The sequence below is a fragment of the Podarcis pityusensis genome (genome assembly GCF_964106645.2).
Source record: "Podarcis pityusensis genome assembly, chromosome: 13".
Taxonomy (NCBI): domain Eukaryota; kingdom Metazoa; phylum Chordata; class Lepidosauria; order Squamata; family Lacertidae; genus Podarcis; species Podarcis pityusensis.
In genome coordinates this window covers 10,960,162-10,982,960 of record NC_138038.1, presented here as the reverse complement: position 1 = coordinate 10,982,960, position 22,799 = coordinate 10,960,162, and the positions used below count along the sequence as shown (strand labels likewise).

General features: G+C 45.5%; 1 protein-coding gene across 1 annotated transcript in view; it reads right to left on the bottom strand.

Moving 5' to 3' along the window:
* MRC2 (mannose receptor C-type 2) overlaps positions 1–22,799 on the bottom strand; it is an 80,162-nt gene that overhangs the window by 10,977 nt on the left and 46,386 nt on the right. The window contains exons 11-24 of the mRNA XM_080976484.1: positions 22,116–22,264; positions 21,200–21,417; positions 20,038–20,180; positions 17,587–17,689; positions 14,400–14,538; positions 13,158–13,193; positions 9,834–9,994; positions 7,513–7,580; positions 7,294–7,394; positions 5,475–5,614; positions 4,482–4,587; positions 3,321–3,484; positions 1,584–1,692; positions 58–296 (exon numbers count right to left, since the gene is read on the bottom strand). Coding sequence (XP_080832610.1) covers positions 58–296; positions 1,584–1,692; positions 3,321–3,484; positions 4,482–4,587; positions 5,475–5,614; positions 7,294–7,394; positions 7,513–7,580; positions 9,834–9,994; positions 13,158–13,193; positions 14,400–14,538; positions 17,587–17,689; positions 20,038–20,180; positions 21,200–21,417; positions 22,116–22,264 — 1,876 coding nt within the window. The remainder of the gene's footprint in view (positions 1–57; positions 297–1,583; positions 1,693–3,320; positions 3,485–4,481; positions 4,588–5,474; positions 5,615–7,293; positions 7,395–7,512; positions 7,581–9,833; positions 9,995–13,157; positions 13,194–14,399; positions 14,539–17,586; positions 17,690–20,037; positions 20,181–21,199; positions 21,418–22,115; positions 22,265–22,799) is intronic.

Below are 22,799 nucleotides of genomic sequence, written 5' to 3'. Positions count from 1 at the left end.
GCCCTGCTTCCCTTGCTCTTGCCACTCTGTCTTAGCCAGCCCCCCTGGCTGTCTTACCTCCTCTTTGGACAAGCCAATCCAGAGCGGGGTCCGCAGGCTGCTCACTGCTTGGGTGAGGAAAGCCTGAGTGTACGGCTCCGTCATGCTCGCCAAGCTTGTATTGAGGCTCTCGCACAAGAGCATGGCTTCCTGCCACCTGAGAGGCTTCTGCAGGATGCGGTAAGTGCTGTTGAAGTACGAGAGGGTGGAGTTGGGAGCAGGGGGGAAGGTTGCTGGGGAAGGGCTCAGGGCAGGATCTGGGGGTCGGAGAAAGAAAGAGAACCAGAGCTCCTTAGAACTGGAATAACCATAGCTTGCACTTCCATCCCACCCTGCCCCAGAGCCATTAACGTAGCAGTATTGGTTTGATCGCCGAAGAATTGATGCTTTTGAATTATGGTGCTGGAGGAGACTCTTGAGAGTCCCATGGACTGCAAGAAGATCAAACACCTCCATTCTTAAGGAAATCAGCCCTGAATGCTCACTGGAAGGACAGATCCTGAAGCTGAGGCTCCAATACTTTGGCCACCTCATGAGAAGAGAAGACTCCCTAGAAAAGACCCTGATGTTGGGAAAGATGGAGGGCACAAGGAGAAGGGGACGACAGAGGATGAGATGGTTGGACAGTGTTCTCGAAGCTACCAGCATGAGTTTGACCAAACTGCGGGAGGCAGTGGAAGACAGGAGGGTCTGGCGTGCTCTGGTCCATGGGGTCACAAAGAGTCGGACACGACTAAACGACTAAACAACAACAACACTGGTTTAATTCAAAAGCATACTGGAGCTTTTTGAACACCACTCAAATGTGCTTTTTAATAATAATAATAATAATAATAATAATATAATAATAATTTTATTTATATCCTGCCCTCCCCAGCCGAAGCCGGGCTCAGAGCGGCTAACAACAATAAAAGTAACACAGCATTCTAAAATCAATTCATTCTAAAATTAATTCAGAATCAAATTAATGGCAACCATTGGGCTAGAGTTCTATGAGGGTTACCAAAGGAGGGGGTCAGACTCTGCCTTGGCCAAAGGCCTGGTGGAACAGCTCTGTCTTGCAGGCCCTGCGGAAAGACGTCAAGTCCTGCAGGGCCCTAGTCTCTTGTGACAGAGCGTTCAACCAGATCGGGGCCACAGCCGAAAAAGCCCTGGCTCCGGTTGAGGCCAGCCTAACCTCCCTGTGGCCTGGGACCTCCAAGTTTTTGTTTGAAGACCGTAAGGTCCTCTGTGGGACATAACAGGAGAGGCGGTCCTGTAGGTACGAGGGTCCTAGGCCGTATAGGGCTTTAAAGGTTAAAACCAGCACCTTAAACCTGATCCTGTACTCCACTGGGAGCCAGGTGTGTTCCCTCCCCACTCTTTCCACCACCAGCCATTTCTTGCTGCTTTCTCACTCGCAGCTCTTTGTGGGGAGGTCCGAGAAACAGTGGCACCTTGGATAATTGCCAAGGCACATTAATCCTCCCTTTGCCAGGCACAGCTGCAGCCTGCCTGACCCTTCCCACCCCCGGTCCCCACCTGCATCTTTCCTGCACTCTTACCTTTCCTCCTCTGGCAGATGAAGGCATTTTTCTCCTCCAGGCAATTCCTGTCATCCCAGCGGCCAGTGAACTGGGGCGGGATGCCATGCCAAACCACAGCGCAGTTGGTCTGAGAGAGACAGAACCAGGAGCGTCAGTCACTCACCTATGCCCGCAGTGGGAAGGCTGTTCACTGCACGCCATCAGCTGGAGCAGCGTGCAAGGCTCCATCCAGTCTTGAGGGTAAAGGTAAAGGGACCCCTGACCATTAGGTCCAGTCGTGGCCGACTCTGGGGTTGCGGCGCTCATCTCGCTTTACTGGCTGAGGGAGCCGGCGTACAGCTTCCAGGTCATGTGGCCAGCATGACTAAGCCGCTTCTGGCGAACCAGAGCAGCGCACGGAAACGCCGTTTACCTTCCTGCCGGAGCGGCACCTATTTATCTACTTGCACGCTGATGTGCTTTCGAACTGCTAGGTTGGCAGGAGCAGGGACCGAGCAACAGGAGCTCACCCCGTCTTGGGGATTCGAACCGCCGACCTTCTGATCAGCAAGTCCTAGGCTCTGTGATTTAACCCACAGCGCCACCCGCGTCCCAGTCTTGAGGGTATGCAGTTGCAAAATACCTCCACATGCAACAGCCCCTCACAACTGTTGCAAATCTGCAGCAAATTCTGCGCCAGCACCCAGTTGAGGACAGACACTAAATATTTCTGCAGAACTCACAGGCAACAAGATGTTTCAGGGGCCTCTAGTATGCCATCAAAGGATACTGTCAGCACCCGTCTGTCTCGGGAGGCAATGGAGTGTGCCTCTGAGGGTGAAATCAAACCGCTGCCTTGGCACTTAAGTGACCTCCCTGGGGTGCAAGCCTGGGCTGTGTGTATGGAGGTCCTGGGCTGCCCCGATGATAAGACACCCGCCCCACCGCAGCCTAGTTGGTGTGGCCATGGGCGATGTTAGAGGAGGAGGGCTGGCCCATTTGGCATAGCAAAGATTGAGACACGACAAGCACTTTTGCTGTTTGTTTTCACATGCGTCTCACAGCACAACAAAAAGCCAGCTACTCAAACTGCTTTAAGCAGCTGCTGAGGGCCGCCAAAGACAGCCTTGAGGGCCACGTGTTGGACCACCCTGATCAAAAAGGTATTGGCATAGGAAACAAAGGGAGGAATAGCTCGGTTGGTTAGAGCACGGTGATGAGAATGCCAAGGTTGCAGATTCGATCCCCGGATGCGACAGCTGCATATTCCTGCATTGCTAGATGATGCTCAGGGTCTCTTTCCAATTCTACAATTCTATGAAACACACAGTAAAGGTAAAGGGATCCCTGACCATGAGGTCCAGTCGCAGATGACTCTGGGGTTGCGGCGCTCATCTTGCTTTATTGGCCAAGGGAGCCGGTGTACAGCTTCCGGGTCATGTGGCCAGCATGACTAAGCCGCTTCTGGCGAACCAGAGCAGCGCACGGAAACGCCGTTTACCTTTCCGCCGGAGCGGTACCTATTTATCTACTTGCACTTTGACGTGCTTTCAAACTGCTAGGTGGGCAGGAGCAGGGACCGAGCAACGGGAGCTCACCCCGTCGTGGGGATTCGAACCGCCGACCTTCTGATCGGCAAGCCCTAGGCTTTGTGGTTTAACCCCCAGCGCCACCCATGCCCCTCTATGAAACACACAGCATCCCCACAAAAAGATGAGGCTCCCCAAAGAGACAGCTACAAAACAGGGTGAGGGGGTCCCCCAGGGTTTGGCTCACCGGGTTCTCACTAGCTGTGGATGCCCCGCATCCAGAGGGCTCACCAGGACCCCAGTTCACAAAGCTGACAGGCTCAGCTTCCACCCACTGGAACTCCTTCTTTGAATCCTGGAGGCCGATCCACAGGTCAGAGGTCACATTTGGAAGAAGAGTGGTTATAAAGGCTGTAAGTGGGAAGAAGGGCCCGTTACTAGAAGAAGTGAAATGAAGGTGCAAAGCTTTGTTTTCATAGGGACTAGAGGCCTACAAAGCCAGAGTTCAGTTTTGCCATCAAGTGCCTCCCCTAAAAAAAAGACGTCGCATGGCCTCTAACTGCCTCCGAGGTGGGCGAGGGAAAGACAACGCTTATTCAGTGGGTGAGGGAAATACATTCTGTCCTTTCTCAGAGGCACTCTGTTCTCTATTATTCCTTCGTATATTACATGGGTAGGCAAACTTAAGGCCCGGGGGCCGATTCCAGCCCAATCGCCTTCTCAATCTGGCCCATGGACGGTCCAGGAATCAGCGTGTTTTTACATGAGTAGAATGTGTGCTTTTATTTAAAATGCATCTCTGGGTTATTTGTGGGGCATAGGAATTCGTTCTTTTTCTTTTCCCCCCAAAATATAGTCTGGCCCCCCACAAGGTCCGAGGGACAGTGGACCAGCCCCCTGCTGAAAAAGTTTGCTGACCCCTGATATATTATGATGGACTGTTCTAATTTTCTTGCAGCCACTCCAATAATACAATGATGGTTTTATTTATAACCCGCCCCTCTGGTTGGGTTGCTCCAGCCACTCTGGGCGGCTTCCAGCACAAAACGTCAAACATTAAAAACTTCCTGGTACAGGGCTGCCTTCAGATGTCTTCCAAAAGTTATTTAGTTCTTTATCTCCTTGACATCTGAAGGGAGGGCGTTCCACAGGGAAGGGGCCACTGCCGAGAAGGCCCTCAAACCAAGGGTCCATTCCAGTCCAGTATTCAGAACAATAAGTCCACAGACCACCCTTTCACATGTTCAGGCAAATGCCTGAATGATCCTTGGGGATTCTTTGGCTCATGAAGACACTTGCCTGGGCCAAAAGCGAATCAGTTCCCAGAGGCGAGGCGAGGCAAGGCAATGTGTGTGTGTGTGTGTGCATGCACACACGAACAGTTGTCTTGTGAACAAAAGGCCCTTACCTTGCTCAACGTAATTGGAGATGGTTGCCAGCACGCCCCCCTGAATCTCACACCTTCGCTTCGCCTCTTGCCAGGTTACCTGCTCTTCGCTGTTAATCCTAAAGCACTGGGTTATAAAATTGACAGAAAAGGAGATTTATAAACAGCAGACATTTCAGGCAAGGTATTTCCCCTCCTGTGACTTTATAATAATAATAATATAATAGTAATTTATTATTTATACCATGCCCATCTGGCTGGGTTTCCCCAGCCACTCTGGGCGGCTTCCAACAAAATATTAAAATAAAATATTCTATTAAACATCAAAAGCTTCCCTAAACAGGGCTGCCTTCAGATGTCTTCTAAAAGTCTGGTAGTTGTTTTTCTCTTTGACATCTGGTGGGAGGGCGTTCCACAGGGCGGGCGCCACTACCGAGAAGGCCCTCTGCCTGGTTCCCTGTAACTTCTCACAGCGAGGGAACCGCCAGAAGGCCCTCAGCACTGGACTTTCACATTTATTTTATGTATTTTCAGTTTTATCCCATCCTTTCCTCCCCAAAAGCTCAAGATGGTTTCCCCTCTCCGCAACGATACCATGAGTTAAGAAGGTAAAAAATATCAAGGCATTTGAGAGAAGGGGAAATCGAACTACACACAACTGCACAGACAGACTTGCAATATGAAATAGCTATCTATCTGAAATATCACTAAGCTAGGCTGCCAGACAGTGATTTGAACCCCTGTCTCCTCAGTCCTAGATGTGACACTCAATATACTACCCTTCACACTCTCATACGTTCACGAACAGGAGGGGGAAATTAAATGGGCAAGTGGTTTTCTGGACCAGAAATGTCCATCAGCCAAATTTCTGCCCTTCTACATACTCCGCAGGAGTTATTTCCACAACACCACCTGTCCAGTTCAAGGGGGACCTGGCACACAAACATTCCTGGCACACTCCCCCCCCCTTCAAGAATGATGGTGCCCGGGGCCAGGGAAAGCACTTCCAAGTACCTTATTGCCAACAGCATGCCAGCCCTGGGCACAGCTGCCAGGAGTAGGCGCCGGCAGGGGTGGCAAGGAGCCTGTGGTAATATTGGTGCGCTTGCAAATGTAAGGCAGAGCAGTGAAACACTTCTGGTCACCCCAGTCCTCTGCAGAAGGAGAGAAAGGAGAAGATACGAGAGCAGATTCTGTATTTTGCTTGGTTACAATGGCACTCTCAAAGTAAGAAACAGCAGCCATCTCAAAGTACAGTGCTACCTTGGGTTACATACGCTTCAGGTTACAGACTCCAGAAATAGCTAACCCAGAAATAGTACCTGGGGTTAAGAACTTTGCTTCAGCATGAGAACAGAAATCGTGCTCCGGCGGTGCAGCGGCAGCAGGAGGCCCCATTAGCTAAAGTGGTGCTTCAGGTTAAGAACAGTTTCAGGTTAAGAACGGATCTCCGGGGAAGAAATGCCCACGAGAGAAGAATGGATACTGAAATTGATGGAATACGCAGAAATGGATAGACTAACGGGCAGAATTAGGAATCAAAGAGACCAGAGATTCACAGAGGACTGGAAGAAATTTACAGAGTATATCAAAAATGTTTGTGATGAACAATTAGTACTTGTTGGTTTTCAAGAAGCTCTGTGAAAAATATTGATAGAAATATTGCTTAAAAATATGATATGATTAAGATTGTTAGAGTGCAATATAAAATTGAGAAATGTGAGATGAAGAGATAACACGGAGAATTGTCAGACATGCTGATGGAAGTCTAAAAGAATGATTAAGTGAGAACTGGGTGTTTAATTCTGTACAAATCTATGTTGGAAAATTAATTTTAAAAATAGCTAAAAAAAAAAAAAGAATGGACCTCCGGAACAAATTAAGTACTTAACCTGAGGTACCACTGTAACAAACAGCAGCCATCACAGCCTGTCCCAACATTTTGTATAAAAATATTCCAACACAGAAAAACCCCAAACCTGGGTCAGGTTTCTTTTTGGGGCATAACATTCTTTTATCCAGCTGTCCGATAGTTGTTGTTATTTTTTCATGTACAGTGGTACCTTGGTTCTCAAACTAAATCCGTTCCGGGAGTCCGTTCAACTCCTGAACCGGTTCGAAAACCAAGGCGCAGATTCCGATTGGCTTCAGGAGCTTCCTGCACTCAATCAGAAGCCGCGGAAGCCACGTCGGATGTTCAGCTTCCGAAAAATGTTGCCAAACCAGATCACTCACTTCCGGGTTTGCGGCGTTCGGGAGCCGATTTGTTCAGGAGCCAAGCCATTCGGGAACCAAGGTACCACTGTATTATAACTCTAAAGACTAGGCAACTGCTTAAAAACAACATCACAATAATAAGTTAGGACACCAGTGATCTTAACTTTTCCACTGCCTACCCTATACAGTAGTACCTCGGGTTAAGTACTTAATTCGTTCCGGAGGTCTGTTCTTAACCTGAAACTGTTCTTAACCTGAAGCACCATTTTAGCTAATGGGGACTCCCGCTACTGCCGCGCCGCCGGAGCACGATTTCTGTTCTCATCCTGAAGCAAAGTTCTTAACCTGAAGCACTATTTCTGGGTTAGCAGAGTCTGTAACCCGAAGCATGTAACCTGAAGCGTATGTAACCCGAGGTACCACTGTGTGTTTTCAGGGACATCAGCCAGAAGTTCAGGGTTTGATGGGTTTCTGGAGGGATGGAATATTTTTTAGGAATTATCAGGAGGCTGGTCTGAGCTGATCAGACCAGAGACTGCAAAGGGCCATAGGGAAGAATGTTGATCTGTAAATTGATTAGGAATATCAGGCCAATGTCTGCATGCCCATTACCCACCTCGGCTAGCAGTCATGTACACACACTTCCTGTCCTTGGTGGTAGGCCGAGGCTTTCCTGGTGCCCACGAGACGAAGTTCAAGAGAGAATAATCAGACCACCTGGAGATGGCAAACAACACATTGGGGAGGTTTCCGCATTTTGAACACAAGCAGGAATCTAAGACACACCAAAAAATGCTTCTAGGACAGAAGACACTTAATAGAGAAAGAGACTCACCGAAATCGTCCATCATTCTCATAGGTGCTCAGCCCAATCCACCAGTGCTGCTCCTGTCCCCTTGAAAACTGGCCAAAGGAGGAATTATATGCAATAATGTCAAGGGGGAGAACGAAAAGACTGTCTGAGCCACCTTGATCTTCGGGTTGCCTCCCACCAGGCTTTTTTTGTGTAACGATACCAGCATGGAGTCCCAGCACCTTTTGTTTTTGCCTGCGCATAGCAGTTATTTTGTGCTGGCACCCACTGCCTACCCTACAGAATTGCTGCCTAACCACTGCTGTCCATGCACCAGTGACCCCAAGGCTGGATCACTACAATGCACATTGTGTGGGGCTGCCCTTGGCCCTGGTCTGGAAACTCTAGCTGGTGCAGAATGCAATGGCTATGGGAACACATAGCTGCCAACACGTGACATGACAGGTTCAAGGTCCTTGTATTGATTTAAGGTAAAGGTAAAGGGACCCCTGACCATTAGGTCCAGTCGTGACCGACTCTGGGGTTGCGGCGCTCATCTTGCTTTATTGGCCAAGGGAGCCGGTGTACAGCTTCCGGGTCATGTGGCCAGCATGACTAAGCCACTTCTGGAAAACCAGAGCAGCGTATGGAAACACCGTTTACCTTCCCGCTGGAGCAGTACCTATTTATCTACTTGCACTTTGATGTGCTTTCGAACCGCTAGATTAGCAGGAGCAGGGACCGAGCAACGGGAGCTCACCCCGTCGCGGGGATTTGAACCGCCGACCTTCTGATCGGCAAGTCCTAGGCTCTGTGGTTTAACCCACAGTGCCATCCGTGTCCCAGACTTGTCTTGATTTACACAGCTCTGAAAAACGTAGGTCCAGGGTGCTGCAGGGGTCACCTGAACACCTTCTAAAGTTATTATTATTTAAAGCCCTAAACAGCCTCGGCCCTGTATACCTGAAGGAGCATCTCCACCCCCATCGTTCAGCCCAGACACTGAGGTCCAGCTCCAAGGGCCTTCTGGCAGTTCCCTTCCTGCGAGAAGTGAGGTTACAGGGAACCAGGCAGAGGGGCCTTCTCGGTAGTGGCGCCCGCCCTGTGGAATGCCCTCAAGGAAATGAACAACTATCTGAGTTTTAGAAGACATCTGAAGGCAGCCCTGTTTAGGGAAGTTTTTAATGTCTGATGTTTTGTTGTATTTTTAATATTTTGTTGGAAGGTGCTCAGAGATGGGCGGGAAATATTATTATTATTATTATTATTATTATTATTATTATTTCCAAGCTCAATTACTGAGGTCATCTGTAGTTGTCCCATGAGTTGTTGAGGCTCATCTGATTATCAACCCCAAACCGAATCAGCATGCACCTTCTGTGCTAACTGTCAAATGTTTGCAGAAGTTTTCTTTGCTGCCCAGCTTACGGGGACTATTAAGTATCCATAATAGCTGATTATCCACTTTAAATTTTATTTCCGTTCTTACTGTATTTAATTGTCAAGAGCTTTGAAACTTTTAATTAAATTGCAGCAGACAAGTATTTTTATATGTCAAATAAAGAAATGAAGAGCACTTGGAATACAACAATAAAGCTGTGTTTATTGTTATTTTTATTATTATTATTGGTTATTACTGTGTGAAACACTAACTGGGAGGAGAAGGTCATAAGCAGCAGCTGACTATGCTTTTGCTACCATCTTGAAAAAAAATTCTTTAGGCAGGCCTTTAACTTGTCTAGTCAATTATGTTATGCTGCTCTTGTGTGTAGAACAATATACATATATTCGTAAACTAAAAGCCTTGCAATAGCCCAGTGAGCTTCCACTCTATAAAAGGTTGAGAGCTTGATGCTGTCTAACTGCAGCTAGGCCAAACTTTTAAATTCCTTCATTGCTTTCTATATGCAGCTCTCACTTTCGTCTGGGAAGGAAATAAGAAGCATCTGAAGGAACTGGGCCAGAAAGGCTTTGATTCTATAAATTAATAGTAGAAACAAAGTACCAAGATTCCAAGACAACTTCTGAGGAGAATTTGCTAAGCGAAAAAAATGAAAGATGGCAACTACTCAATAGTAATTTTAACATATTTTTCCTTCTAGAATGGATTCCCTGACACCCTAATACCCATATTTATACACCAAAAGCCTGTCGGGGAAATGTATTAAGATTATTGTAAGTTGGAGGCCATCTTGCATTTCTCACCTAGTAAATTTTCCTTAAATCTTTGGGAAGACCCAATTTAGTCTCCACTAACCATCAATGTTCCCTTCCTGCCTGAAGGTCCCTGCCACAACCGGATGGGATTTTTAAAATTGTTTCCTTTTGGCCCGAACCCACTGCCATTCCAGGTGGCTCCCTACCTTCTTCAAGTTCTGACCCAGGAAATCCAGCTCAGCTTGATTGTGAATTGACACCAGCTCAGCTTGGAACCAAGTGCAGATCCTCTGAGCTTGTACCCAAGTTGAATGATGGTCAAAGAACTTGTACTCAGCGTCTTGGTATTTCACCCACTCATTGCTCGCTGTGGAGAAACGGGATGTGTTAAGAGACCCTGGGGAAACTTGGTGCTTTCCAGGTGGAGATTACTTAAGGCAGCTAATACCACCAAAACCTCATATTTCCCTTAGATGCCCCCTATCAGAAGAGCTTCAGGATCTGTCCTTCAGGACAGATCCTGAAGCTGAGGCTCCAATACTTTGGCCACCTCATGAGAAGAGAAGACTCTCTGGAAAAGACCCTGATGCTGGGAAAGATGGAGGACACAAGGAGAAGGGGACGACAGAGGATGAGATGGTTGGACAGTGTTCTCGAAGCTACCAGCATGAGTTTGACCAAACTGCAGGAGGCAGTGGAAGACAGGAGTGCCTGGCGTGCTCTGGTCCATGGGGTCATGAAGAGTTGGACACGACTAAACAACAACAACAACATCAGAAGAGCTGCAACTCTTCCAAGTGTCAACGCAGCTATCTAGTCAACCTAATTCTCTTCCAGCATAAGACTCAGAAGGCACATTCTATGTTTGCTTATGCAGACAGGTTGACCAAACTGTGTAGATTCTAAGACAGTACCATGTTTATTCATTAGGTAAAAAGGTAAAAGGTAAAGGACCCCAGGACATTTAAGTCCAGTCAAAGGCGACTATGGGGTTGCAGCGCTCATCTCGCTTTCAGGTCAAGGGAGCTGGCGTTTGTCCTCAGACAACTTTCCGGGTCATGTGGCCAGCAGGACTAAGCTGCTTCTGGTGCAACGGAACACCGTGACGGAAACCAGAGCACACGGAAACGCCGTTTACTTTCCTGCCACAGTGGTACCCATTTATCTACTTGCACTGGCGTGCTTTCAAATTGCTAGGTTGGCAGAAGCTGGGACAGAGGTTCTCAAACACCTTGGAACTCAAACGCCTTGATTCCCAAACGCCAAAAACCCAGAAATAAGTGTTTCAGTTTTCAAATGTTTCTCAGAAGCCGAACATCCAATGCAGCTGTCAGCTATTGTTTCCGGGGTGCCTGCACCAATCAGAAGCTGCGCCTTGGTTTTCGAACATTTCGGAAATCAAACAGTGCAAGTAAGAAAAAAAATCAATTTTAATCTTTATCATCTACAATACTGTCTAATTTAGTTTATAGTACAGTACATTGATTATTGCTTTCATTTTATGGATCAGTGGTCTCGTTAGATAGTAAAATTCATGTTAAATTGCTGTTTTAGGGGTTGTTTTTAAAAGACTGGAACGGATTAATCCGTTTTGCATTACTTTCTATAGGAAAGCGCGCCTTGGTTTTGGAACGCTTTGGTTTAGGAACGGACTTCCGGAGTGGATTAAGTTTGAGAACCAAGGTACCACTGTAATGCTAAATGCCACCTCAACATCCTGGGGTCATGAATTTCACAGGTTAATGATGTGTTGTGTAAAGAAGCACTGCTTCTTTTTCTTAAACCTGTTTGGGGAAGATTGTAATGTTTGGTGTTTCATTGTCTTTTAGTATTTTGTTGGAAGCTGCCCAGAGTGGCTGGGGAAACCCAGCCAGATGGGCGGGGTATAAATAAAAAAATTATTATTATTATTATTATTATTATTATTATTATTCGTATCAGTTTCAAGAACAGGTGCCCCAGGCGTTGAGGCTGGGGGATGAATGTCTCCACTATTTGTTTCTGAAAATATTTATAGCCTGCTCTTCATCACACTGATCTCTGAGCAGGGCACACAATTCATTCAAAGCGTTTACAAGAATATAGCGGGAGCAGGCAAAAGTATAAATCACTGCGTCTGACTTAAAATGCAGAGCTGCAAATACCACAGGCTGCAGAATTAACAATTCATAAGGACCCTGAGAGAATAACCAGGTCTTAACCTGGCACTGAAAGAAAGCCAAAGTTAGCGCTAGCCAGACCTCATGGGATCTCAGTTTCTCCACATCACTCATGGTTTCGTAAACCTCTGTCACATTATGCATGAACAAATACACACACACACAGCCCTGCTGCCTTTTTCCTACATCAAAAACATTCTTTTCTTCAGTAAGATAAATAATCAGAAGTCAAGATGGTCCAGTTGCCCTGTTTTCCATGCTGCCTCCAGCATAGCTATTCTATTTCTAGACCTGGATGAAGCTAGGCACATGAGTGCAGGCTTCTTAAACTCATACTTTACCTCTGCAGACCTATAGCTGAGAGGGATCCAACTCTATCGATTCAGTTAGCTGATATTTTTGTTGCCTGCTTTTGACATAAGCTTGGTATAACACATAACTCCCTTTCCCAGGGACATAGCCCACATTCCCAACTGCAGACCCCGCGTCGCCTCAGCTGAGAGAGCAAGGGGCCGTGCCACATAAGACTGCCAGCAGCACTCTACCAATCCTTGACAAGACCACCTTGCTGGACCTTAATGGCAAAACCTATTTGGTGTTTCACAACTTTCTGACTAGTTGCAGGATCTTAGCCAGACCTAGCAGAGTAAACGCAGAATCCACGGAAGCAATTGGCGAGTTGGCTGCAGACAGGATAGACAAAGCAGGAACCAGGAACTTGTAGTTAGGTGTTTATTATATACAGTGGACTATTTACAGGAACAGAACATGGATCTTTTGCTAGCGCTCTCTGATACGACTCACAACTCCTACACTGACACAGAACTCTGAAACCTCTGAACTCTGAACACATTCCAGTTAGTAGGCCATTAATTATCACTCCCTTGAGAGAGCTTGACCAATCAGGGAGCGGTCTCCATGCCTCTGTTATCACCAGGCAGACTTACTCCTTCAGATTGCTTTCTGGCTGTCTGCCAAACCTTAATTGACTCTGTGTGAGTAGCTGCACGTACACAGTTTCCCAACAAACCTTTCTCAAACTTTTGGGTCCCCAGGTGTTGTTGGACTACAACTCCCATCATCCCTGACCACTGGTCCTGCTAGCTAGGGATGATGGGAGTTGTAGTCCACCTGGGGACCCACGTTTGAGAAACACCGCTCTAAAAGCACAATGCCAACAGCGCAGTATAACAGAGGCGGGAAGTTGGCACCGTGTTTCCTCTAGCTTGCATGCATCCAGAAAACACACACATACACACATGTTTTTTGCAACCACAAGTCGAGGAGTATGGGGTGAGGGTGGAGACAGAGCGATCTCTGCACAAAGAGGCTTTGCCACATGGGATGAGGGGGGTGGAAATATTCACTCACCTTGAACGGTTGTCTCTGGCTCTTTCACATCAGTGCCTATTAAACAACAGCACACGATCAGCAAGTGAGCAAGGGAGATGGGCTGGGCCTGGCCCAGAATTCATTTCAGTTCCTGATTCAGGAAAAAATGCCCCTTCAGGAAAGTAAGATATTCCCCCTATCCTTTCTGTACTGCAATCCCTGCTGGTTATGAAGGAGGAGCAACCCTCATCCTTTGTTTATTGGAATGTGGCTACTTGTCTTTATACACATTCAACCATGTATCAAAGAAATAATTAAACATTAATTTTTTAAAAATCAGAAAGGATTAGATTGTGGGGAGGAAGCACAGACACCAGAAGGAAGACAGAATGTCCCTGGAAGTTTCAGTAATCTTAGTATGAACTAGTGGAGCTGAGAAACTTTGTTATTCTAAAAATATTAACATACCCATTAAGTAGGGACACCAAGTTATCTTGGGAAGATAATCCTATTTGAGGAACTGACAAGAAACAGATGCACTTAATACAACAATCTTTATACACCTCACACTCGCGTAGAAATTTGCCATGCTCAGGGCAGCTTATAGCGTTTTTTCAAAACAGTAACATAGACTGAAACATTAGTCATGCAATCAACGGCAGCAAAAACAAACAGCAGTAAAAATGAAAGCAGGCACTAAACCCCAATAAAAAACCCCCAAAGAGGTCAGCCACAAAAAAATCCTCAACCTGGCAGGCCAAACGCTATTAAAATCACCATATTTTTCGCTCTATAAGACGCACCAGACCATAAGACGCACCTAGTTTTTGGAGGAGGAAAACAAGAAAAAATAATATTCTGAATCTCAGAAGCCAGAACAGCAAGAGGGATCGCTGCGCAGTGAAAGCAGAGATCCCTCTTGTTGTTCTGGCTTCTGGGATAGCTGCGCAGCCTGCATTCGCTCCATAAGACGCGCACACATTTCCCATTACTTTTTGGGAGGGAAAAAGTGAGTCTTATAGAGCAAAAAATACGGTAACTCATAGCACACTGTAGTGACCGATGAAGATATTAAGCTGTAAACAAAACCCTCCTGAAGCCCAGGCAAGGTACTTAAATCCTTCGCTTAATGGACATTATTGAGTTGGCTGAACATTACCTCAAGAATCCTCATTCAAAATCTCGCGTTTGAAGATATGTAGACATGAAAGAGGCGACTGCAAAGTTCTATACTGTGGCTAACTCTTCCCCTCCCGGCCAACCCATCGCCATCCTAGTCACCTTTAGGCAGTTTGCAGATCCAGTCCAGTTGAGCGTCGCACTGAAGAGGCACCCACTGCGAGGATGCCAAGTCCAGCGCCGCACAGTTCCGGATGTCCTCGTCGTCGTGATTGCTGCGGTCAAAGTTATGGTAGGAGAACTGAAGGCAAAAGAAAGATGGGGGAGGGCAAGTTAATGTTTGATGTATTACAGTATTTTAATATTTTTCTGGAAGCCGCCCAGAGTGTCTGGGGAAGCCCAGCCAGATGGGCGGGGTATAAATAAATTTATTGTTGTTGTTGTTGTTGTTGTTAATCCCTCAATGTCCTGCTTAGTCAACTGAAGCCTTAGGTCAGGGGTCGGCAAACTTTTTCAGCAGGGGGCCGGTCCACTGTCCCTCAGACCTGGTGGGGCGGCGGAGGCGGACTATATTTTTTGGGGGGAAATGAACGCATTCCTATGCCCCACAAATAACCCAGAGATGCATTTTAAATAAAAGCGCACATTCTACTCAAGTAAAAACACACTGATTCCTGGACCGGATTTAGAAGGCAATTGGGCCGGATTCGGCCCCCAGGCCTTAGTTTACCTACCCATGCCCTAGATCACTGGCTCATCCAACTCAGTTAAGTGCAGTGACATGAATACTTTCCTCTTCCCCCCCACCAGAAGGAATTCCCACTCCACACTGTGCTCTGCATTATCTCAAATGCATTTTCCTCTACCTCGGCAACAAACAAGCTTCAAGAGAGGTCTGGGTTTCTTATGGTGGCTCCTTAACAGAAGAAGCCTTAATACATTAGTAAAAGGAGAGCCATGATTTGCAGCAAGCCACGACAGGGTGAGCTCCCGTTGCTCGGTCCCTGTTCCTGCCAACCTAGCAGTTCGAAAGCACGCCAGTGCAAGTAGATAAATAAGTACCGCTCCGGCGGGAAGGTAAACGGCGTTTCCGTGCGCTGCTCTGGTTCGCCAGAAGCGGCTTAGTCATGCTGGCCACATGACCCGGAAGATGTACGCCGGCTCCCTCGGCCAATAAAGCGAGATGAGCGCCGCAACCCCAGAGTCGTCCACGACTAGATCTAATGGTCAGGGGTCCCTTTACCCTTTACCTTTTACCTGACAAAATAACTCTGGTTTGGGTTTTTTATGTTGGAAGTTTGCATTTATTTATATATTTGCATCTCTAATGAATTCTGTATCGACAAAATATCAACAAAGACAGAGCAAACAGAAAAGAATCTCTGAAATAAAGAAGAGGTGACAATTTTAAGATATCAAAGAATAGGCATCAATTCGGATACTGATCTGACAAAATAACTCTTGGGACTTTTTGTCAGATTCCTGTTTCTCCACCAATACACAATTCCTGGTCCTCTTTTCCCTCTAAATAACAGCAGAGGCATTCTATTTTACTTACTGATCTCCCAACAGGAGTACTTTGTTAAAACACAAACACACACAAACACGCAAATCTCTGTTCCCAGTGTCTTTTGAATAGCCTGGAGTTCTTGTTATTAAATATACCAAGAAAAAGCACACCAAGAACTCTGGCCAGTGTAAGTTTCAATAGTGGGAGTGGTCCCTACTCACAAGTCAATAGTAACAAAAACTAATCCATTCAAAAGTGTGTACTGTATTCTGACAAGAATTACAAACTCAAATAAAGATTACAAATTCTAACAGAGATTACAAACTCTAACTCATAAAGATACAGTGGTACCTCAGGTTACATACGCTTCAGGTTACAGACTCCGCTAACCCAGAAATAGTACCTCGGGTTAGGAACTTTGCTTCAGGATGAGAACAGAAATCGTGCTCCGGCAGCGCGGCGGCCCCATTAGCTAAAGTGGTACTTCAGGTTAAGAACAGTTTCAGGTTAAGTACGGACTTCCGGAACGAATTAATTACTTAACCCGAGGTACCACTGGATTGGATTGATCTTTATTACGGCCATTGGCCCGTCACACGACAGTTTCCCATACCAACATAATGTACTTGAACCTCCAAATTTAAAACCGTCAAAACTTACAAAAAACAGACAAGAACCAAAGCAGAACAAAAACAAAAGACCAACATCATACGTTGCAATAAATTTGTAACATAACCATCACCATCTGCTCACAAATCAATAGAAGACATCAATGGTGATTCACCTAGTTACATCCTAAAACATAGATCATGGTTTAAAGGGATTTTCCGAGCCACACAGGAGTCCGTTTCTCTTCTTTAGGGATAGGACACTGATCAAGAATCTGGCAACCGTGAGTGATCTTAGGGGGTCATCATCATTTAATAGATATCTCAGTTTGGCTTCATTCGTATCATCGGCAATTCCCTTTAGATATTGGGCAAGAAACTTGCTCCTGGCCGATGAGTGAAAAGCACAGTCAAAAATTATGTGATGCAACGATTCCGGTGCCCCACAATTACAATCACATAAGAGCGATATCTGTCCATTGGAGAATCTATTTCTCAGCATGTTCGATGGGAAGGTGTTGAATCTTGCCTTTACAAAGGCATATCTATGAGCCGAAGAAGTTAAGGAATTCAAATAGTTTGGGAGCCGTAAGAGGGGTGATAAACCATGGTTTAGAGGTGAGCAGGTACCATTGCCCAAGACCATTTTCTGCTGCAAGTCCATCTCCTCTAGTTTACAGGTTACTGTTCTTTTAGCTGGAACTATGTCCTGCTCTAGTAATTTGGATGGGGAGATTCCCATTGCCGTTATTTTCAGCTGTAAATTTTTTACCCATGGGCTCTGGAAATCATCTCTCCACATACATTGTATCAAGTACAAGTTTGGGAGATTGTGCCATAGAGAGAGGTACCACTGTATGTATAACACAATAATTCGTTACAAAGATTTTCTCTTTTTTACTCAACAATAATGTTGATCCTTATCAGCTTGCAGATGGAGACTCAGTTTCAATCACAGAGCAGAAGGCAAAAGTCAATTATGGATTAGAAGCCAGGACAGGCCCTGTTTCGATGTATTCATCAGCTGGAAGTATCAAACATTACATGAAAATACGTTTAGATTCTAAATTATCATAAATTATAAAACAATCCTAAATTATAAAACAGTATTATATACCATTTATACATATATTTATGAGTTAGTGTTTGTAATCTCTGTTAGAATTTGTCATCTTTATTTGAGTCCTTTCTTGTGCTTTTTTTTTAATAGGTTGAGCAAACCATCACTCACCCCAAGACCATCACTCCATCGCCAGCTCCTCTCAAGTCCTGGGTCCCGGCGATTCAAGCCGATCCAAAACCAATGCTGCTCATGGATTTCAGGTTCTGATGCCCTGGAAGGCATCCGAAAAGAAGATATTAATAATAATTATTATTATTATTAATAATAATAATAATAATTTATACCCTGCCCTCCCCAGCCAAGGCCGGGCTCAGAGCAACTTACAAGCAATAATAAAAACAAGTTGAATGATTACAACTTAAAAACAAAATTAAAATACAACATTAAAATATTGAAACATTAAAATATTAAAATGTAGCCTCATCGCAGAAGGAAAAGAAAAAAGAAAGAAAGAGAGGGAAGGAAGGAATCAAATTGGCTCCAAGCCAAAGGCCAGGCGGAACAACTCTGTCTTACAGGCCCTGCGGAAAGAAATCAGATCCTGCAGGGCCCTGGTCTCATGAGGCAGAGCGTTCCACCAGGCCGGAGCCAGTGTTGAAAAGGCCCTGGCTCTGGTTGAAGCTAATCTAACTTCCTTAGGGCCCGGGACCACTAGGGTGTTGCTATTTATGGACCTTGAAGCTCTCCGTGGGGCATACCGGGAGAGGCGGTCCCGTAGGTACGAGGGTCCTAGGCCGTGAAGGGCTTTAAAGGTCAAAAGCAGCACCTTAAATCTGACCCTGTACTCCACCAGGAGCCAGTGCAGCTTGAAAAGCACTGGGTGAATATGCTCCCATGGCAGAGACCCCGTGAGGAGCCTCGCTGCAGCATTCTGCACCCGCTGGAGTTTCTGGGACAGCTTCAAGGGCAGCCCCGCGTAGAGCGAATTACAGTAGTCAAGCCTGGACATGACCGTCGCATGGATCGCTGTGGCCAGGTCGGGGCGGGAAAGGTAAGGGACCAACTGCTTGATGCGGCGAAGGTGGAAAAATGTCGCCTTGGCTGTTGCTGTAACTTGAGCCTCCATGGAAAGGAAGGCGTCAAGGATTACACCCAAACTCTTAACGGAAGGCAATGGCACTAATTGGGCCCCCGCAAGAGAAGGGAGTTGGTCCCTCATCCCCATGCCATCCCGACCCAGCTATAGGACCTCTGTCTTCGAAGGATTTAGTCAGTTCTTCCATGTAACTGTGCGAAGACTTAATGCTCGACTAAAGCTCCCAAGGTTTGTCCCCCCAGCCGCCACCCGATTTGGCTGTATGTGATTTGGCTCAATTGATTCAAGCTGCTTATAGCAGGGTTGGGGCACGCGTGTGGCTCTCCTGATATTGTTGGGACTCCCAACTCCCATCAGCCCAAGCAGTATGGCCAGTTGCCCTGGATGATGGGAGTTATAGTCCTGCAACACCCGGGAGGCACCAACTTCCCCCTCCATTTTGTAGCCATGGTGACAGGAGAAGAGCAGCATCTCACGGTTGTGACGGGCAAAGCTAAGTAGCTGCCGAGGTTTCAGAATAAAAATGCACAGAGCACCATCTAGGCCCTGTTCAGCTTGCCTCCCCCTGAAAAAAATATCAAGGACTGCTGATTAACCATTATTTTTTATTGGCAAAACTTGAACCCATCATTTCCACTTCCCCCTTTTAGAAAACAGCCACGCTTCTTCTCAGTTCAGCAGATACCGTATTTTTTTGCTCTATAAGACTCACTTTTTCCCTCCTAAAAAGTAAGGGGAAATGTGTGTGCGTCTTATGGAGTGAATGCAGGCTGTGCAGCTATCCCAGAAGCCAGAACAGCAAGAGGGATTGCTGCTTTCACTGCGCAGCTGTTCTGGCTTATGAGATTCAGAATATTATTTTTTCTTGTTTTCCTCCTCCAAAAACTAGGTGCGTCTTGTGGTCTGGTGCGTCTTATAGAGCGAAAAATACAGTACCTCTCACTCTTTCCCTATCCCCACCCATTCACAACCACCAGATAAAACATTATGATTCTTCACAAGCTTCAACTTTTTAACTTTAACTTTTTGTTTCAGCTTCCATCTTCCTATTTTTTTTTTAAAGGTGGGGTTTTAAATGTGGGTTTCAACTCAACTGTATCGTCTCTCAAAGCAAGGGATGAGGAGGACGGCTGTCTATCTGTCTATATAAAACGTAATCACACTGTCGGCGCGTAAACCAAAACTCGCAAATGCGCTTACAGTGGTACCTCGGGTTAAGTACTTAATTCGTTCCGGAGGTGCGCACTTAACCTGAAACTGTTCTTAACCTGAAGCACCACTTTAGCTAATGGGGCCTCCTGCTGCGGCCGTGCTACTGCTGCATGATTTCTGTTCTCATCCTGAAGTTCTTAACCTGAGGTAATATTTCTGGGTTAGCGGAGTCTGTAACCTGAAGCGTATGTAACCCGAGGTACCACTGTACATACCAAGGAACATTCAGGTGTGCCTGAGTGCACGTGGATATATTTGCCAGGGTGTCGCCCAGCAACATACATCTCCTGTTTTTGTAACTCAGTCCTCACCCAAATATCTTGTTGAGCGTGTTGGCTATAAAATGTTCCTCCTCATAAGTGCCAACGCTCAAGAGTTGGGCTTTCCGATCGCTGCAGAACAAATGGGCCATGATCCAGTTTTTCTTCTCCTGAAGTTTGTCGTAGGTGAACACCTGCCCAAGAAAAAAGGGAGCCATTTCACAAACCGAACCCGGTCGGTGAGAGCCACCCCTTCTGAGAATTACAAGCCCGAACTGCCATGACAAATGTTAAATCCAAAACCAATTTGAGCTAATACGATTCATGTGGTGGACGTGTCCTAAGGTGAAAGACTTCTGGGAAAAGATTTATAATGAATTTTTAAAAATGTTGAAAAATACATTTATTAAGAAACCAGAAGCCTTTCTACTTGGAATAAAAGGACCGGAAAGAAGGATGTTAGACTGTTTCTGTATGCCACTACAGCAGCAAGACTTTTATTAGCCAAAAATTGGAAATTGCAAGAAATGCCGACAATAGAAGAATGGCAGATGAAGATGATGGACTTTTCGGAAATGGCTGACCTGACTGGGAAGAATCCGCGACCAGAAAGAGGAGGAAACACAAGAAGAATGGAAGAAATTTAAAGAATATTTAGTGAGATATTGCAATATAAGATAATTAAGAAATTCCTAGAAATAACAGATTAGGCTAAAGGATAGAAAAAGATTAATAATAATGATTATTATGGATTACAATTGGAAGGAAGGATAAGAAGTTTGTAATGAAAGAGGATACTGATGCTATAAATATGAAATTGGGAACTGCTAAATATGTGTTATGATGAAATTCAGATTGGCAGATGTCGAGGAAGTCTTCTAGCAATGTAAATATACCAGGGAATAAGAAGGGGGGGGGGGGAATCTTCTTTTATCTTTTGTGTTTTTACTGTTGTTAAGCCTTCATGTTGTGTTAAATGTAATGTTCGTTTCTGTGTGCTATAAAAGAAAATCAATATTTTTTTTGGAAAAAAGAAAAGAAAAGAAAAGAAGAGAAAAGAAGGAGCCATTTCACAAACTGATCCCAGTCGGTGAGAGTATTACAAGCCCGAACAAATGTTAAATCCAAAACCAATTTGAGCTAATACAATTCACTTTGCATTAAAAGTTTGGACCATGAACTGGCTGGCTGCCTCCCCTCGTTTTGTACGTACCTTGTAGCAATGCCTCAACTTGGGGCTGGTGACCCATCCCGCTGGACAAGTTCCCATGAGGCTCGGGGTGGGATGAGGCGAAGGAAGCTCAGGGTTCACCGGAGTCCCCAAATTCTGCCTGCAGATGTATTTGGCTTTGAAACTGGTGCAGTTCTTCACTTCCCATAGTCCCATGGCACTCCCCGTGGCCAAGGCAACGCAGCCGCCTTTGTTATAACCTGAAAGCCTCATGGGAAGGGGGAAATAGGCCAGAGAAAAAATTTAAGCCAAAGGAAACGGTTTCCATCTGGCTTGGCAAAATCAGGCAATAACCACCAGACTAGATAATGGCTGCGCTCATCATAGTAAGCTATAAACCATGGTTTACTGTGCATGAACAAACCACACCTCCTTTGCTTCTCCCCACGAATGGGTGGAGGAAACCTGTCACAATCTCTAATTTAACTTTATACCTGAACCAGGGATTATGGTTTGTTTAGCTCCAAACAAACTGCAACAAACCAAGGTTTCTTCTTATTGTTTCTCTCTCTCTCTTTAACTTCTTTTCTATTACTTTTTCTTTATTTCTCTCTTTTTCTTTGTTCATTCCTTTCTCTCTCTCTCCCCCCCCCCTTTATGCTTTTGTTGTTGTTAGATCAAAGTCTTAACAAAAAAAATTGAAAAGATATTTGATATTAAGTTTTGTATTCTTCTCTACAAAACCCTAATAAAATTTATTCAAAAATGAAAAAGAAAGTGCAGACAATTCAGACAGTCAAGCCAAATTTTTTTAAAAAAGGGGAATGCATAACCCACTGTGATTGCAGAAGAGAGATACATACTAAGTCACTTGAAAGATGTAAACAAACCCTAGGTACACAAACACACATAGAGAGAGAGAGAGAGAGAGAGAGAGAGAGAGAGAGGGATCTATTACCGGGCTGGTTGCGATTCCAGTGGGTGTAGGTGACTTCATCCCCGCTCAACCAACGAAAGGAGCCCGTTTCATTTATGTCCTGTAGAGCTGTCCAGAAATATTCGTCCTCCCAGCCATAAATTAGGCTGCTCACATAGGCCTGTTCAAACCTTGGCCAGGAAGACAAAGGAATGAGTCAGTCGCTTCCTCACCACATCCACCAATCCATGATCTTTCCTCCAGAGGTTGATGGTCAAATAATAATAATAATAATAATAATAATAATAATAATACAGTGGTACCTTGGTTAAGAACTTAATTCGTTCTGGAGGTCCGTTCTTAACCTGAAACTGTTCTTAACCTGAGGTACCACTTTGGCTAATGGGGCCTCCTGCTGCCGCTGCGCCACCGCAGAGTGATTTCTATTCTCATCCTGAAGCAAAGTTCTTAGCGGAGTCTGTAACCTGAAGTGTATGTAACCTGAAGTGTCTGTAACCCGAGGTACCACTGTACTCCGCTAACCCAGAAATAGTGCTTCAGGTTAAGAACTTTGCTTCAGGATAAGAACAGAAATCGTGCTCCGGCGGCATGGCGGCAGCAGGAGGCCCCATTAGCTAAAGAACGGTTTCAGGTTAAGAATTAAGTTTCAGGAATGAATTAAGTACTTAACCCGAGGTACCACGGTAATAGTAGTAATTTATTATT